This window comes from Monodelphis domestica, chromosome 5 (genome assembly GCF_027887165.1).
Source record: "Monodelphis domestica isolate mMonDom1 chromosome 5, mMonDom1.pri, whole genome shotgun sequence".
Taxonomy (NCBI): Eukaryota; Metazoa; Chordata; class Mammalia; order Didelphimorphia; family Didelphidae; genus Monodelphis; species Monodelphis domestica.
The window spans coordinates 34,907,838-34,925,661 of record NC_077231.1 but is presented as its reverse complement, the minus strand read 5'-3'; the positions used below and the strand labels follow the sequence as shown (position 1 = coordinate 34,925,661).

The following is a 17,824-nucleotide window of genomic DNA, read 5'->3' as shown; positions in this document are numbered from 1 at the left end:
TTCCCCTGGAAGTATTGTAACAAGGGAATCACTTTAAAAGACTGATACATATTAATTTAAGGTCGCCAAGGAATCAGCTATGTAATTCCTAAATGAAAAACTCAAGTCAGCCGTCAGCCTTTTTTGGAGTTTAATTACAATAGGAGTAAGAAAGGAATTAGAGATATAGAGAGAGAGAGAAAGGGGAGAGAAGGGAATAGGGCTTAAATACCCCTTCTGTTTAGGCTGGGCCAAAGGGCCCAAGCCCTTAGATAGCTGGGGCAAAGAAAAAAGATCAGTCCCTATTACTCACGTGTCCAAAATGGAGAAACAGTCTCAGAGGCCCCCACCTTCAGCTTCCTTCAGAGCAAGCTTCCCCAGAGTCCAGGAACCACACCGACCAAAAAAATCAACCCCCTCGAGTCTCCAGCCCCTCCTATCTTTAAGGAAACCATCCAAGTTGCCTCCCCTCAGTCCTCACATCTACCAATCACTCTTCATCAATTTCCCTGTCAATGGAGGCTCTCCCTTAACCCAGGACCGCCCAGAGGTTTCTGGCTTTTGCACATGTCTGTTGAAGGTCATATTTTTCAAATGATTAAATCTTTACTCCTTTGTTACAGCCCTTTCTAAATCCTGTTAACTTGAGTATGGTAGAGATTGGAATAATTAAATTTTGATCTAGGCTGCAGCCCTTACTCAATCCTATTAGGACTGAATAGGGTGGAGATTTATTCCAAGTATCTCCATTGTATCAATTCTAAAATCAATCAAGACTCAAAGAAATTCCTGTTCTATGCTTAAGCATAGGTCAAAGTCCTTTCCATTGTTCAGCAAAGGGTCTCTGTCCTAAAGTAATCTTAAGAAGGGAAGAGAAAGAACCTCCCATGCCAATGGGGTTCCCATTCCAATAGACTATCAGTAAGAAATTTTCCAAGTATGAAATATCCCAATGGTGAAATTTCCAACATTTATAAGTCTAAGGAATTTTGAGGTTTACAGTATATAGTCAGTTTTGCTGGGTAGTTGATTCTTGGTTGGAGACCCAGTTCTCTTGCCTTTCTAAATATCATGTTCCATGCTTTGCGGTCTCTTAGTGTGTTAGCCGCTAAGTCATGTGTGATCCTTATGGGAGCCCCCCTATATCTGAAGCTCCTCTTCTTGGCTTCTTGTAGGATTTTCTCCTTTTCTTGGAAGCTCTTGAATTTGGCAATTACATTCCTAGGGGTTGTCTTTTGGGGATTTAGTATAGAGGGTGTTCTATGAACCCTTTCTATTTCTATTTTGCCCACTTGCTCCAGAATGTGTGGGCAATTTTCTTTTATAATCTCCTGTAGAATAACATCGAGTTTATCGTTTATCTCTGGTTTTTCTGGGAGACCAATATTTCGGAGGTTGTCTCTTCTTCCTCTGTTTTCCAAGTCGGTGACCTTTTCAGTGAGATATTTTATGTCTTCTTCTAATTCATTAATTTTTTGGCTTTTGCTTTATTGATTCTTGCTGTTTTATGATCTCACTTTCTTCGAGTTGCTTAATTCTGGTCGTTAGGGACTAGTTTTGTTTTTCAGCTTTGTCTGCCCTTCTATTGGATGCTTCCAGCTCTTTTTCCAATTGAGCAGTCTTATCTGTCAGACTGCTGATCTCTTTCTCCCATTTTTCTTTCCAGATTTCCATCTTTTGGGTAAGCTCCAGTTTGAGATCTTCCGGAGCTTGTTGATAGTTTCCATTTTGGGAGGCATATTCTGATTTTTTTTGGATTTCATCCTCATTCTCCTCTTTTCCTTGGGTACTTCCACCATAAAAGTTTTCAATAGTCACCTTTTCCCCTTATTTCCTGGAGGCTTGATTTTGGGACATGTGAGCCATCCCTTTGGTGGTTTTATTCCCCTTTCCTTTTTGGTCTGGGGTCTGGGTTATATGTGCGGGTTTTCTGTGAATTTAGGTTGCCTTAGACTAGTTCTTCCCAGCCTCTGAGGTTTCTTAGAGCGTTGGGGCCCTGATCACAGCCACACTTCCCAGGTGTTCAGCTCCGCCCAGATAATCAGCGCGTAGTCCGCCCCTGGTGTTTAGCTCCACCCAGATGTTCAGCGCAACCGTCCCAAGTCCCTGGGCCCCCTTTGCTCAGCGCAGGATTCTCCCATGTTTTTTTTCCTGGCAGTCCCCAGATCCCAAGGACCCTGGAGTGCCCCCCAGACAGAGATGTTCCCCACTCACTCGCTGTCCCAGTGAGTGCTCCTGTAGCTCACTCTGGTTTGGTGGGGGAGGGGGGGGAAGGGCGGCTCAGTTCACGTTTCTGTGCAAGCTTTTCCTCCTTCTTATTATAGTGTGGAAAGTTCAAACCCCACATACCTTCGCCTCTGTGGAGTACTGGGGAGTACTGGGGAGTCTTCTGTTCCTCCAAAGGTGATTTTTATGCTCCTTTGATGTAGTCTATTTCGTTTGGTGCTGGGGAGAGGAAGCGTGTGGCGTCTAGATTGCAACCATGATTACCCGGAAGTCCATTGCAGTATATTTCTAAAAGATCTGGTTCATGTAGTGGGTGTTGACAAATCTTTGCAGTTCACAGTGGGTCTCTTGATTGAAGGAGGTGAACATAGCAGGAGCAACACCAGGAATGTAGGGCTCCCGTAGAAGATAACACTTCCTACATAGGTATGATGGATCAGGGAAAATTGCTTTGAGCTACAAACCACTTAAGCCAGGACCTCCCTTGTTGCCAGAAAGGAGCAGGGACTATTGGCTATTGTGCTACTAGAACACATTCATTCTAGATGACAGTAAACACAGGGCTAGGGTGGACTCACCTTTGCCACTGCTAGGTCCTGTAAAGATTAAAATTTAGGAATATGGGGAGACTGAGGCAGCTAGAAATTAGTTTCTCTCTGCAAGGAGTATTATATTTTTTAGAGGTTTATTAAAGGTTAAAGATTAAAGAATATACAAGTAAGAAACATGTGCCTAGGCCAGAGGCCTAGACAAAATAACCTCACATCATGCAAGAGATGCGTCTGCTCCAAAACGGAAGTCCAAAAAACCTTTGCCACCAGCTTAAATCCTTCCTCGATCTCAGCCCACCTCAGAATTCCCGTGAGATTACAAAGCATTTTGGGGAAGTGGAGCAAAGGCTTGTGGGGATTGTAGTCCTGTATTTGAGTCTATTTTTTGACAGTCCCAATCTGATGTTTCTGAATGGTCAATTCAGTTGGCGCCCAGTGCAACTCCTGTTTAGTTCTGCCCACTGCCTAATCTGCTTCTGAGCCAGGACTTGAACACTGCTGAAAATATTGCCATTGTCCTCCTGTGCTCTGCTAAACATTTCCCTATTCTCAGGCCTGTCTGTTCCCTTGGGCAGAGCATCACCTTGGCCTGTGCTGCTGCTATCTTTCTGGGTCAAGGCAGAAATACTGTGGGCAGTGATCCTTCTGAGACCTGACCTTGTCTAGCTGTGCCAGGACAGAGTGTTGTCTCAGGACTATGCTGCCTTGGCTGAGGTATGATTTCACCACCCAGGGTGGGATGAGTGTTTCTTTTTTTCCCTTATACTATTTACTTATTTATTACCAATTACATGTTGTAACAAATTTCCACACAAGTAATTTGCCTAAGTAATATGATTAAACTTGCCTCCCTCCTTTCCTTCCCTTCCACCGCCTGGTGCTGGCAGATAATTCAATCTGGATTATACATGTACTATCATGTAAAACATATTGCCATATTGGTCATTTTTGCAAGTGAGTAATCTTATAAAACCAAAACCCAAAACATAAAACCAAATAAATAATTGAAAAACCATCTGCTTTCATCTGCATTCTGACTCTAGCAGTTCTTTCTCCAGAAGCAGAGAGCATTCTTTTTCCTAATTCCCTCAGAATTGGTCTGGATCATTGTATTGTTGATAATAGCAAAATCTATCACAGTTGATCATTCCACAATATTGTTGTTACTGTGTACAATGTTCTGGTTCTGCTTGTTTCACTCTGCATCAATTCATATAGGTCTTTCCAGTTCTTTCGGAAATCATCCTATTTATAGGATGATTTCCTATTTATTTCCTATTTATATTCCTTACAGCACAGTAGTATTCCATCACCATCATATACCACAACTTTGTTCAGCCATTCCCCAAGGCGGACATCCCCATAATTTCCAATTCTTTGCCACCACAAAAAGAGTAGTTATAAATATTTTTGTACAAATATGTCCTTTCCCCCATCTGAGTGTTGTTTCTTGATGCCTGGCTCAGTCCCCCTATACCAGGGCAGGTGTTACTGTCCTGGCTGGGCCATCAGAGTTGATAAGATAAAGAACCTCCATATGAGATGGTTCAGGCAACTTTAAGGGATTCTGAATGATCGTGTCAGTCATTCTTCTGCCTTTTGTTTGATCCCCCACTGAGGAACCTGGGATCTTAAGCCCTTGAGAATTGGCAAAACAGCCACCTCTGGATGCTTATATATGCCATGTATAGTGGGGAACTTGTAGGGATGATGAGGGTGTCTGAGGCCTAAACTGTGCAGGGTCTCAGTAGAAGACTCTCAGAAAACCAGAGAACAGATTACTCCCATCCATACTTTATGAGTTAAACTGAATGCTTTCTCTTTTTTTAAACTTACCAAACGAATGCAATTTGTCTTGTCCTCATTTGGCACCTTGTTCCATCTCTGTAGTCCCAGAAGGGTCTCTGTGGACTCCTTGGGGAATCAAGCATTTTCCCCCAATTGTACCTCCACAAAGTCCAGGAGGCACAGTTTCCTGTGGCCTCTCAGATGTAGTTCTGACTATTGAAAAATTAGTTTGGTAGAAGGCCCTACAGACCTGAATGTAAGAGATGAGGCAAATTCAACCAACAGCAAGCTCAGTTTTCTTCAGGGTATGATTTTGAATGACACAGAGCATATGCTCCTTAGTCTCAACTTGCCAAATGGCCATTAGTTACATATCTTCCAAGTGAGGAAGGGTGTAGTTACCCTCAGGGTACCACTTTGCTCGTGCTCCCCAGCACCTGCATCATTTCATGGTGCATCGGGGTGATCTCAAACAAACAAACAAACAAACAAACCTCTTGATTTGTTGAACTGGACATATTCCATGATGGGGAGATAGAGCAATTCCTGACTGATCCCAAGCAACTAGGGGGCTGCATTGATGGTGACTAGATGGCAGCTGGGTTATCAGGATCTTGTCTGTCTTCTATAAAAAGGGCAGTAGAAATGGCTTTACCCAGTTTTTTAAACCCTTTTCTTTTGGTCTTCTCTTCGTCTTTGCTTTCCTTCAGTTGGACTTCCTGCAAGGGTGAGAGGGTGATTTCTTCCCCCCCCTCCCCCACAGCCAAGTAGCAATGGCAGAAATACTGCAAGAGCACATGGCAGCCAGAAATGCCCTCAAGCCCTGATTCCCTTCTTCCTTTCTGTTTTCTTCCCTGAGCACAGGTCAGTGACTAGAAATCCTAGTAAATGTACAGTATCAGCCTTGACAGCTACTTCCTGAGTCAAAGTCCTGAGATCAGGATTCAGACATCACAACCAGAGGAAGGTGATTTTTTACAGTTCTCAGAGACGACCACCACCATCAGAGAAACTAGCTGAAGTAGCAAAGAAAGTCAGGCCCTAACTGGGCAGGAAGGTCTGGATTCATTCAGTCAGAAAGTCATTCAGATACCATGGAACTACAGTGAGGATAACACAGGAAAATTACTTGTGTGGAAATTTGTTACAACATGTAATTGGTAATAAATAAGTAAATAGTATAAGACTAAAAATCAAAGGAGGAAATAAAACTGAAAGTCAAAGAATTATTGATTTAATAAATAAGATTAGAAGCTGGTACTTTGAAAAAAACAAAATGTCTAGGGTTCAAAAAAAATTTTTTTAGAGTAGCTCCACAAAAATTTTTAAAATTTCATTATATATTATTATTATTATTATTTTGGTTACAATGATCACTTTATTTCCCTCCCTCCCCTCCACCCACCCTTTCTGCAGCCCATTCGAAATTCCACTGGGTATTACTTGTGTCCTTGATCAGAACCTATTTCCATGTTGTTGTTTGCACTAGGATGTTTATTTAGAGTCTACATCCCCAACCATATCCTTTTGACCCATGTATTCAAGCAGTTGTTTTTCTTTTCCTCAAGATCCCTCCAAGTTGTTCAGGATCACTGCATTGCCACTAATGGAGAAGTCCATTACATTTGATTGTACCACAGTGTATCAGTCTCTGTGTACAATGTTCTCCTGGTTCTGCTCCTCTCACTCTGCATCACTTCCTGGAGGTTGTGCCAGTTCCCATGGAATTCCTCCACTTTATTATTCCTTTGAGCACAATAGTATTCCATCATAGGGTTCAAAATTTGGCCTCAGATACTTTCTAGCCATGTGACCTTGGGCAAGTCACAACCCCCATTGCCTAGTCCTTACCGCTCTTCTGCCTTGGAACCAATACATAGTATTGCTTCTAAGACAGAAGATATGTTAAAAAAAAAAAAGTTACACACATAAGAAATTTCACTTAACATCCCTTACTTGTTTTTTTCTTCTCCTCCAGTTTAGACTCATTCTGTTGTGAAGATTAATTATTAGAAACCATTTTTATATTATAAACAAACAAGTAAATTCCCAGTAGCCCAATTTCATTGTTTAGGAATTCTACAACCCAAACAAAAGTCTTTCATTGGACTGATGACCTTGCCCAACCAGATTGTTTAAAAGAACCTGTGACGTTTACAGAAGACTTCATCAAGGACTTTTCTGTGTATATTTTTCTACATAGTAATCACCAAATTTCCCTTTTTATTTAATTTTTCCAGTCTCTACTGAGTCACTCAGTTATCCACCTGACTGGCAAGATTTTTCCCAAATTCATCACCTGGGAGCTCTCAGGAAAGTTTGGGCTTGTTCCTCCTCCTATATTTAATCAGACTGAGCATAGTCTTACAAAAATGGGTAAGAAACTCAAATAATTTATAGCACTTAGCTGTAAAAAAATAAATCTGTCATTCTAGGGCTGAGGCAGGAGTATGCTCTTAATTCACGTAAAGCAAATTCTAAAGAATGTTAACCCAATTATTCGGTGGAATATTTTAGCATTTATAAAAACATTCAAATCACAGTAGAGAACCGAGTAAAAAGATTTCCTCCCGTCCCCCTTTTTCTCCTTATCTTCCCTTCTAACACTCCCAGAATCTAGCTACAGTTCAGGAATGTAAAAGGAAAGAATCTAGAAACTAACTGAGGTTCACATTTTTTTTCCTCAGGAGTAATTTAATAAAACAGAGAACTAGATTTGTTGACAGTATTTTCCTGCTTTGTTCATACGATTGCATTCACACAGACTTGAGGAAGCACACAATCACAGGCATAGAAAAATACACAGACCAACAGCTGTGAGACCTCTATATTAAGTTACCTCTTTCCTGCCTTACCAGATGTCTCCAGAAGAGCCATGCTTTCTCTCCCTCCCTCTCCCCCCCTCTCTCTTCCTCTACCTCTCTCTTCCTCTCCCTCCCCCCTGAAATTACTGGCCTGGAGATGGTAAGTCCTGGATTCAAATTTGACCTTAGACACTTCCTAGTTGTGTGGCCTTGGGCAACTCACTTAACCCCCATTCCCTAGCCCTTATCACTTGGAACCAACCCATAGTATAGATTCTAAGACAGAAGGCAAGATTTTTTTTTAACTGCACTTGTCTTGTTTCTTACACACTTTATCAATCATATCCCAAATAATCTTCATTGAGTTTTTCCTCCTCTGCCTCTCAACCCTCTGGCATGCACAGTCAGAAAGGGAGAGAGAGAAAGAGAAACTTTACCCGTTCTTTCCTTCTGCTCCATTCTGTCTTCCAAAAAACCATTCCTAGTCACCTCTGTCTTTCACCTCAAGATCATTCTGATCTTTATCCTATGATGCAGAGGGCAATTGCCATTTCAGAGGCTCTCATAACAGTGCTAAAAGTTCTCATGTTTGCCTAACCTATAAATCTTTCATTAAGCAACATAAAGAACCAGCACATGGGATTTTTCCCCCCATGGAAGCCCGTCAAGGCACAAGACAATGTATATTTGGGGGTCATCCCTGCACTTGTGCTGCTCAGCAGACCTCTACCATATCTAGATGGATGCAGGTGGCCAACCCAGGATTGGCCCCCGCAGACATGCCACCTCTCGAGACCAGGGATATGAAAGGGCCAGGACTGCCCCTGCAGAGGCTTCTCCCCCCAAGTCCTTTTCTTTGGTATCCTGCCATCCATGCCCAATATAAGTGGGCAGAACATAGCTTTATGCTTTTAATGTGTTTCTTATACGTATTTAGTTTTGTTTTCTAATCCATTTGGTCAACCTTCCTTGGTTTTAGGATTTTTTTTTTGCTGACTTTATCCTGTTGACATTCACAGTTATGATTATTATGATTATAAAATTTGTTTATTCTTCCATGAAGCCCTCTCATCATCTTTCTTCTTCCTTTCTCTTCACTTTCCCTCTCCTTTATCTATGTAGTTTGCATTGCTTTAACAATTCCATCCCAGGGTCTTCTCTTCTCTTTCCTCTTCTGTCCCAGTGTCAAACCACTCAGTTTTCCCTTCCTTTTTTTAGGGGGAGGGAGGCCTGAGGAAGCAGAACAAGTCAATCTGCTCTCTACCTGACCCTCTCCTCTGGCTCAGACAGCCCTCTTTCTCCTCCCTAATAATCTCAATCTAGATCAATATTCACTTCATTCTTCTACTATAATTTTTAAAACTTCCTTTTGCCTTGGGCAAGGCTGCTCTCCTCCCCCTCTCCACCATGACTGATGGCATTTTTTCACTTCATCTGCCCCTCTACCCAGCAGCCCAATGGGAGTGCTTTCTCCTTCCTTTGGGTGGGGGTTAGGGATTGGGGTAGGGCAGGGTGCACCCAGCACTTGGAGGTGCTGAGCATGGCACATGTCCTCTGGGGGAATGTGGGCATGGCACTTGATGGCAGGGTAGAGTAGGGGCAGGGGAAGGCATTCTAAAAGGTGCCATATGCCATAGCTAGTTTCTCTCTCTCTTTTTTTTTTTCATTGACTCAGAGTCCCAAGGTAGAATTCCCTTAGTGTTTAGGCACTGGATCATCATCTAGAACCTTAAACCTATTCAGACTACTTTATCTTAAATTTCTTTTATTTGCTCCTTTTCCATTTCTAAAATAGTCCAGCTTTGTTGTTCTTAAAAGGAACGCTTGGAATTCATTATCTATTAAAAGTCCTCTCTCCCTCTTCTGTCTCCCACTTCCTCCCTTCCTCCCTCCTTTTTTTCTCTCTCTCTTCCTCTCTGTCTCTGTCTCTCCATCTCTCCTCTCTCTCCCTCTCTCTCCATCTCTCTTACACACACTTTCGAAGTCATTCACAGTCTGGTCATAATCTTGTTATACATTGTTACATTGTTCTTCTCTCTGCACACTATGGTTTGGCCAAAGTGGCCTTCCTAGCTCTTCCTCACAACCAGGACTGCCTTTCCTATCTTCATACCTTTGTATTCATTCTCAAAATGAATTCTCCATGCACTTCCATCTCTTATATTCCTTTCCCCACCCCAAACTCTGCTCAGGCAACATCTACATGCAGCCTTTCCTGCTTCCTTTAATTACTAGTCCCCTCAAATCCTGAAAGCACATAGGCTGCTTTCTCCTATGTCTCTTCATTCCCTTGTTGGTGATGACTACCTAATCCTGGGTATGCTTCCTCATTAAGGACCTTAAAAACCTCATGGGGTAAACTGTTATGGTAGGATTTGGGGTGAGGAAAGAACAAGAGGGAACATCTAAAAATTCAGATTTATTGCTTGGAAAGGGTAGGAAGGAAAATGGTTTTAGGAGTAAACTTATACTTAATTTAAAAGCTAATATCTATTAATTATCTAAACTATATTACTAAGCTAAACATTAACTTTCTAATATCCAAATCTCACACCAGGAGTCCAATCAAATAGGGCCAGAATCTGTTCTTCAGTTGGTAGATGTCCAAGTAGGTCCAGAGATCTTCTTACTGATACTTCCAGCTGCCAGATCCAGAAAACCTCCTTCCTCTGTTGATCACAGGGAAAATGCTCTTCAAGCCTTAGGTCCTTTCAGGAGAGCAGACTCTGAGAAGAAGCAACCATCGGGCATAGAATTTTCCCCAGAAATTTTCCCCAGATCCCCAGGCTCAGGCTTCCATGTGACCCTTAGTCACATGCTCCTGTCAATCATTCTCTAAGGTTTGCATCTCTCAGTTTTTGCAACAGTTTTTGCAAACCTTTCATCCTTTATCACAGTCTCCCCTTTTGCACAAATCCAAAAATCGTGTTGGAAACATAATTTTTGAATTTGTGCACAACATAAAATACTTACCAGTTACCTAAACTAAGAAATCTACCCCAAATAACAAACAAAATACACTCAACTGTCTTATTCTAACTAACACTAACCTATTCTAAGGAATTGTAACAAGGGAAAAAGGAAAAGGAAAACAAATTAAATAATGAACAAGTACAAAAGTCAAACAGAAGCAAAATCAAAACAGCAAATAACATCCAACAAAAGATGAACATGACTTCCATGCAAACATCAAACTTACAGTACTCTTATCAGCTAATACAGAATATTGTACTACTATTGCAGTACATTAATATTAAACTTAGAGAAAAAATTTTGAAAATTACAATAAACACATTGCATAAATTTTACAATGAAAATCAGACTAAACATTAAACTCACGCAAATACATGTAACAATAAATATTAGAGAGCTATGTACGCAATGTACATATATACACATAGTACATATATACATGTATGCTATACACATGTACATATATACACTTATGTATACTTCATGTTTATACATAGTTTACATATATACATACACTATGATGCAATTAATTTACAATCCTATTATACATCCTATTTACATATATTTATATATTTATTTACAATTTTGTTTGATATGTGATGTCATATGTTGTTTGTGTTTCTAATTTTCTTACTCATCTTACTTAATTTTACCTAATTCCTATCTTCAGAATACTTCTCTCAACTAAATTTCTATACCTAAACTAAATCTAAGTATGTAACTACATTTTGTTAGTAAGTAACATATCTATAGCTAATCATAACACTGTTAGTACCCTAACTATACATTGTTTTACTCATTTAAGTAGTGAGTCAATGTAACCGAACCATGTTGTTGTTATGTTGTTTTTATGTTGTTATGTTATGTTATGTTGTTACTTTTACTGTCATGTTATTTTGTTATTTTAATGTCAGTGTTACTGTTATGTAAGAGTTGTTACTGTTGTATGCAATATACTTACCCCTACTTTGGATCTCTTCTCACCTCCTCTTTGAATATTTTTTTGCAATTCCATAGTAGTAAATATATTTGTATTTGTATGTGAATAGATGCTATGTTATTATGTACTATAATACATTACCCCAAAGTACAAATTCATTAGTCCATTTATCCTTAATCCTCTTCATTGCAAGTTTCACAGTTTTTTCACAAATTTATAAAGTTTCAGTCTTTTAACAATGTCCATTAATTCCTGAATTCTCCTCTTCATCTGCATTGTCCACTTCTGTCCTCTTATGCAGGAATAGTCCTCTCCTTTCTGATCTTTTTTACTGCAGACTCAATTTGACTGATGATTCTATCTTCCTGCAACCTCTTCTTCATTTTCTTCTTCTTTGCTGATTTGTACATTTTCATTATTTATACCATGTTCTAATTTTATATGTGAACAATGATACCAGGAATCTCTACCCAAAACTTTTACTGACGATGGAGAAACTAACACAATAGTGTAAGGACCTAACCAACTTTCCTGTGTTGATGATGTTTTAGCAAAAATTTTTACATATACCATATCTCCTTGGTTCATAATTATGAAGAGAATAATCCAAAGGACCAGTTTGAATTAATACTCTCATATCATGTAATTCTTCTAGTCTTTATTGTAAAGTATAGTCATTCTCGGTCACCGAGAGATTACCACTACTATTGTAAAGTACTTAAGTAAGAAGCAAGCTGACAATCTCCTCCTAAGAGAGATGTACAGACTGTCTTACAATTTTTTGCCTGTAGTGGAGCATGTCGAAAGAACATTTCATAGGATGATATATGTAAATCTGCTCTTGGCCTTGTATGTAAGCAAAACAAAGCTATGGGAAGAATCTCTGGTCATTTGAGATGAATTTCAGCAAAGAGCTTCCCCACCGTAGTCTTTATTTCCTTATTTACACACTCCACTTGCCCTGAACTTTGTAGATGATAAGACACATGATATTTTGGAGTTATTCCTAGATTTTCATAGACTCTTTTCAGGATGTCATGAGTGAAATGGGATCCTTTATCAGAGTCTATTATTGATGGTACTCCAAATCTAAGTATAATTTCCTTAATCAACACTTTCACCACAAAGCTAGCTGTATTTGTATTTGATGGAAAAGCTTCAGGCCATTTGGTTAATCTGTCAACAATTACCAAGCAAAACTTGTATCTTCCAGCTTTTGGCATACTGATATAATCAATCTGCAGACTCTCATATGGACAATATGCTAAAGGCCTACCACCTAAACCTTTCTGTCTGAATGCTCCTCGATTGAATTTTTGACAAACAGAACAGCTTGAGCAGATTTTATTTGCTACTGTATTTATTCGAGGAACAACCCATTGTCTCTTTATGGTGTCAATTATAGCTTGAGTACCAAAATGACCCTTTGTGTGACACAAATAGGTATACAGGTCTTTTGGTAACAGCGATTTTCCTGTATCTATTAACCATATATCATGTTGTTTTCTTGCTCCAAATTTCTCCTTCCATTTTTGTATTTCTGAGTCTACATAAGCTTTTTCTAGATCATCAGATTCTATAGTTGATAAGTTCATAATATACACTGGGGCATTTCTGGCAGCAAATTTAACTGTTATATAAGCTCTATAATTTCCTTTAGCAACTGAATCTCTTCTATTAGTATGACTTCTATAATGGATTACCGCTATCTGTTTAGGCTTCTGGATAGCATCCAAAAACTCAGTTATTATTTCTGCATGAGAATTGGTTTTCACAATGCAGTAATAAAATCTCGTTGTTTCCAGATATTTCCTGTAGCATGAGAAACAGAAAAAGCATAATATAAGTCTGTGTAAACATTAGCACTTTTGCCAGCAGCCAGAAGACATGCTTGCTTTAAAGTGATCAACTCCGTACATTGAGCACTAAGGTTACTAGATAATGATCCATACCACAGTGTCTCAAATTCTGTGACAACTGCATCACCTATACATCAAATTCAATTACACAAATATGAAGAACCATCTGTGAATAAAACCAAATCTGGATTTTTGATTGGAGTGTCTTTTAAATCCATCCTTGGCATATTCACTAGATCTACTACTTCTAAACATTCATGTAGTGGTTCACCATTCTTTGGCAAATCAGGAAGAAATGTAGCTGGGCTTAATACACTACACCTTTTCAATGTGATGTGTTCACTACCTAGAAGTATAATTTCATACTTAGATATTCATTGGTCTGAATATGCTTGAGTGTGAAATTTCCTCCTTAATGCTTCTATTTGATGTGAACAAAATACCATCAATGAACATCCTAAAACTAAGCCTGATGACTTCTGAATTAACACAGCTGCAGCAGCTACACCCCTTAAACAAGGAACTGTATCTGCAGCAATTGGATCTAGCTGACAACTATAGTATCCAATTGGACAGTAACTTTGTCCTAAAGTCTATGTCAGTACAGCAGATGCAACTCCTTTTGTCTCATTCACAAATAACTGAAAAGGTTTAATATAGTCTGGGATTCCAAGAGCTGGTGCAGATAAAATCGCTTCCTTAAGCTTCCTTAAGGCTTGCAGATGTTCAGGTTTGAGATTCAGAGATTCAGAGGTTCTGGTTCTGTATTCCTGGTTAGCTCTGTTAAACATTTAGTAATTTCACTATACCCAGGTATCCATTGTCTACAAAATCCAGTTGTCCCAAGAACAGCTCTGAGTTGCTTCTTGGTCTTAAGAGCACTCAGTTTCTGGATATCAGCTATTCTTTTCTTAGTGATACTTCTGGAACCCTGTGACAACACAAAGCCAAGATATTCAACCCACTGAAGTTTTGCTTTAGAGATTTTATGTCCATGTTTATGAAATTCAATCAAGAAAATCTTGCTATCTCTTAAACACACTTTAGCAGATGGAGATGCTAGGAGGATATCATCTACAATATGTACTATTTTACTTTCCTTGAATGATATTGTTTTAAGGTCGGTCTCTGTTTAAAATCTGAGAGAATTGGCTCAGAGAATCGCAATACCCTTGTGGAAGATGAGTGAAAGTCCACTGGGTACTGTCCCATGTGAAAGCAAAGATATTTTGAGAATCCTTGTGAATTGGCATTGAGAAAAATGCTGAACATAAATCTACCACGGTGAAATATCTTGCTTGACTTGGAATGGATGAGATTAAAGCAGCTGGACTTGGCACTATAGGATGAGTCTTTATTACATGATCATTTATAGCTCTCAAATCCAGTATGAATCTATAGACAATTCTGCCATCTTAATTGAGCTTTTGTTTCATTATTGGCAGTATGAAGGTATTGTATTCTGAGAAACATGGTATTATGATCCCTTGTTTAATTAAGGTCTCAATAATAGGTCTTATTCCACCTGTACCTTCTTTACTCAAAGGGTATTGAGGAACACAAGAAACTGGTCCTTCTTTGTTTCTCACTATTACTGGATTAGCTGATTTCAATAGGCCTACATCTGTGGAAGACTTTGCCCATAATTCTTCTGGTATATCTTCAGGAATAGGATAGATGGAATTCGACTCATTCTCTGCACTGACTGAATCTAAGAACAGCAATGGAAAAACTTTCCGAGATTCTTCTGGAAGTTGTAATGATATATAATCAGTGTCAGTACATTGAATTGTTGCTCACAATTTACAAAGGAAGTTCCTCCCAAGAAGGTTCATTGGACATTCTGGCATACAAAGAAATGTATGCTCCATGGTCAGTGTACCTAAAGTAATCATTTTAGGTTGTAGTTTTGCTACTCTCTCTGGTTTTTCAGTAGCTTCCATAGTACCAACAGCTTTACAATCTTTAGGAAGACTTTGCAAAACTGATTTACTGGCTCCAGTGTCCACCAAAAGATCATATATCTGATCCTCTATAGTTACAGAAACATAGGGTTCAGTACTATTTGGAGGTTGGAAGGTTTCAAGAATTGGTGCTAGCACTGTACCATCAGTACAAAGCTCAGTTATTTCCTTTCCATCCAAGTCTACATCTGCTTGAATTACTTGACTTTCCCAGGATTTTGCATCAGCTTTTATATTACTCTCATTGGTCCTTAAATTCTCCATCTTAGTATCATTGTTCTCATTTATAATTTCATTATTATTATTTAGTCTATATTCTTCATTAATTTCTCTTATTCTACATTCATTAGTATTTTCTATTAAATTTATATTGCAATGTTCTTTCTCTGTACAATTATTTACACCAATTATATCCTCCTTTGATTCAATTAAATCATTTGTATCACCATATATTTTATTTTCATTATTCCCAATTTCATTTATCCTCAACTCATTTTCAATTATACCATACTCATTTCTTGATTCATTCCCATGTGTTCTAAGGGGAAACTTTCATAAGGAACTAGCATTCTTACTCTGGTCACCCTTTACTACTTGGCTATATTTAGGTGTAGCTCCAGCATTTACCCAAGACTGCATAGTACTAAGATCTGGTGCTTGTTGTCCCTGGCAACAGGCATTTTGACATTGATTTGCATGCCTATTTTGATTATTGTTATTATTTTTAGTGTTCCATCTGTTGTTATTATAATTATTATTACTACTCCAGTTATTGTATTTATTAAACCCATTACTTAATTGTCTTCTAGTCTGATTCCTGAATCTGCAGTCCCTGTACAGATGTCCAATTCGATCACAAAGGAAACAGCACCTAGGACCTGATCTCCTCTCATTAGGCTTATAATTGTTATTATTATACCTTGGCTGTACAGATCTCAATGCAGCCACAGCTTTTATTTCTTTAATTTTACTCTCTTTAGCCTTCATTTCAACTTCCTTTAATTTCCTTTTCAAGTCCTCAACAATGGTATCTCTCATCATTTTTATCTTCTGAGTCATTTGTCAAATATGTGACTTTTCTCCTTATTTCCCCAGTTGGGGTAATTTGTTTTTAAAAAATTGTCTGATCTTTGGGACTGCATTCTTTACAAAGATCCTTTTAATGTTTGCAATTGTGTTTTCTTCCAGTGTATCCATCCCTAATAAAGTTTCAACTGCCTTGGTTATCCTTGCTAGGAAAACCACAGGAGCTTCAGAGATCTTCTGCTTTATAGCCTCAAATTTTGACCATGAATTGGGCCTTTTAGTATATCTCCCCATTACCTCTAGGATTGCATTTCTTGCTTCTATCAACACATCATATACCCCCTCATCTGTTGTATCCAACTTTAAGCCCTCTGGCCAAAATTGTAATAAAGGATCTGTTCTTGTCTCCTGTATAAATTTGGTTCTCTCTCTCTTTGTCAAGACATCTTTCATTAATAGGGCAAAATCATTGAAATCATGATCGTATAAATCAATTGCCCTACGCATCTCTTTAATTACTTTATTTAGTTCGTCATTGAAATTTGGGGTCCTCCTTTTGGTCCTCCAGGGAAAATCTCTTATGCATCTTAACTTTATGTACCTCATTTTGCTTAACCACAGGCATATCTCTAAGTGGGCATAATTTTACTATTCCTGCTGCTTCCTCTTGTTCTAGCCTAGTTAGGTTTTTCCCTTTATTGTATAATTTGTTATTGTCATGTGCACAGCCTTGGTTCATATTCATATTGTTTATAAATAGCGCCAGTGTATCCATTTGATTTTTCATTTGTATAACGATCAGCTTTAAGTCAGAATCTCTTCTAACCCAGGCTATTAGATCTTTAAGATGCTTTACACAAAGGCGCACAGAGGCACGAGACTTGTATACAATACATCCACAGATCACAGCAAGAGGTACATATGCCATAATATCACACAGTTTTAGATCCATCAATGGCTTCATACAATCCATACTAAAAACATAATGGGAGTAACTAGGGAATGTCACAAATACAAAATATGAACTATACATAATATAGTTGAAAAACATCATTAACATGTTGCTAAACATGTCTACTGACATGTCAGCTTCTATTGTAAAATTATTATAAAGAACAATATTATTACACCGTAACTTGTACATACAACAAAGAAAACAAACAATAAATACATTTCAAATTTTAAAAACAGTTTTTTCTCAATATGGCTGCTCCACGATGACTGCTGGGGGTTTGTGGTGCAGCCTCAGTAACCCCCTTTTAGCAAGCTAAGCCCTTAGAATTCTTTGTGGCTTACCCCCTAAGCTCCCAGCCACCTAAATACAGAGTAGACTGTTGACTTATACTTCAGTGAAATCACTTAACTTTAGGTTTTTTTTTTTTAACTAAAGACCTGATGGAAAGTTTTTCCATAATTCAGTCATATTTTGTAGTCCCCTAGTTCCAAGGCAGATTGAAGGTGGCTCCTGTTTTGGATGTTAGAATTGAACGTAATTAGACATGAATGTTTCAAGGCTCAGGGGAAATTGAAAATATATAATTTATTAGTCATAATATTGATAGAAAAATTATGTACAACCATGTGGCTCTCCAATTTCTGTTCTGTGAGAGAAGACATTCTCACTGCTAATTGATTTTACTTTTATTGTTCTATTGCTTAAAGGCTGCTGAAATAACCATTTTTGTTTTGTTCCTGTTTATGCTTGTTTCTATAG

The 17,824-nt window shown here is 38.6% G+C and overlaps 1 protein-coding gene across 6 annotated transcripts in view; it reads left to right on the top strand.

Annotated features, from left to right (window-relative positions):
* The window catches only part of LOC130454458 (transmembrane protease serine 12-like), a 52,285-nt gene that overhangs the window by 26,409 nt on the left and 8,052 nt on the right, over positions 1–17,824 (top strand). Inside the window, exon 5 of one of the 6 annotated variants that reach the window (XM_056798242.1) lies at positions 15,894–17,816. The exons of the other annotated variants lie outside the window; for them this stretch is intronic. Within the exon in view, the coding sequence (XP_056654220.1) occupies positions 15,894–15,905 (12 nt within the window). The 3' untranslated portion in view covers positions 15,906–17,816. Of the gene's footprint in view, positions 1–15,893; positions 17,817–17,824 lie in introns of those variants that run through there. 6 annotated transcript variants of the gene reach the window in all.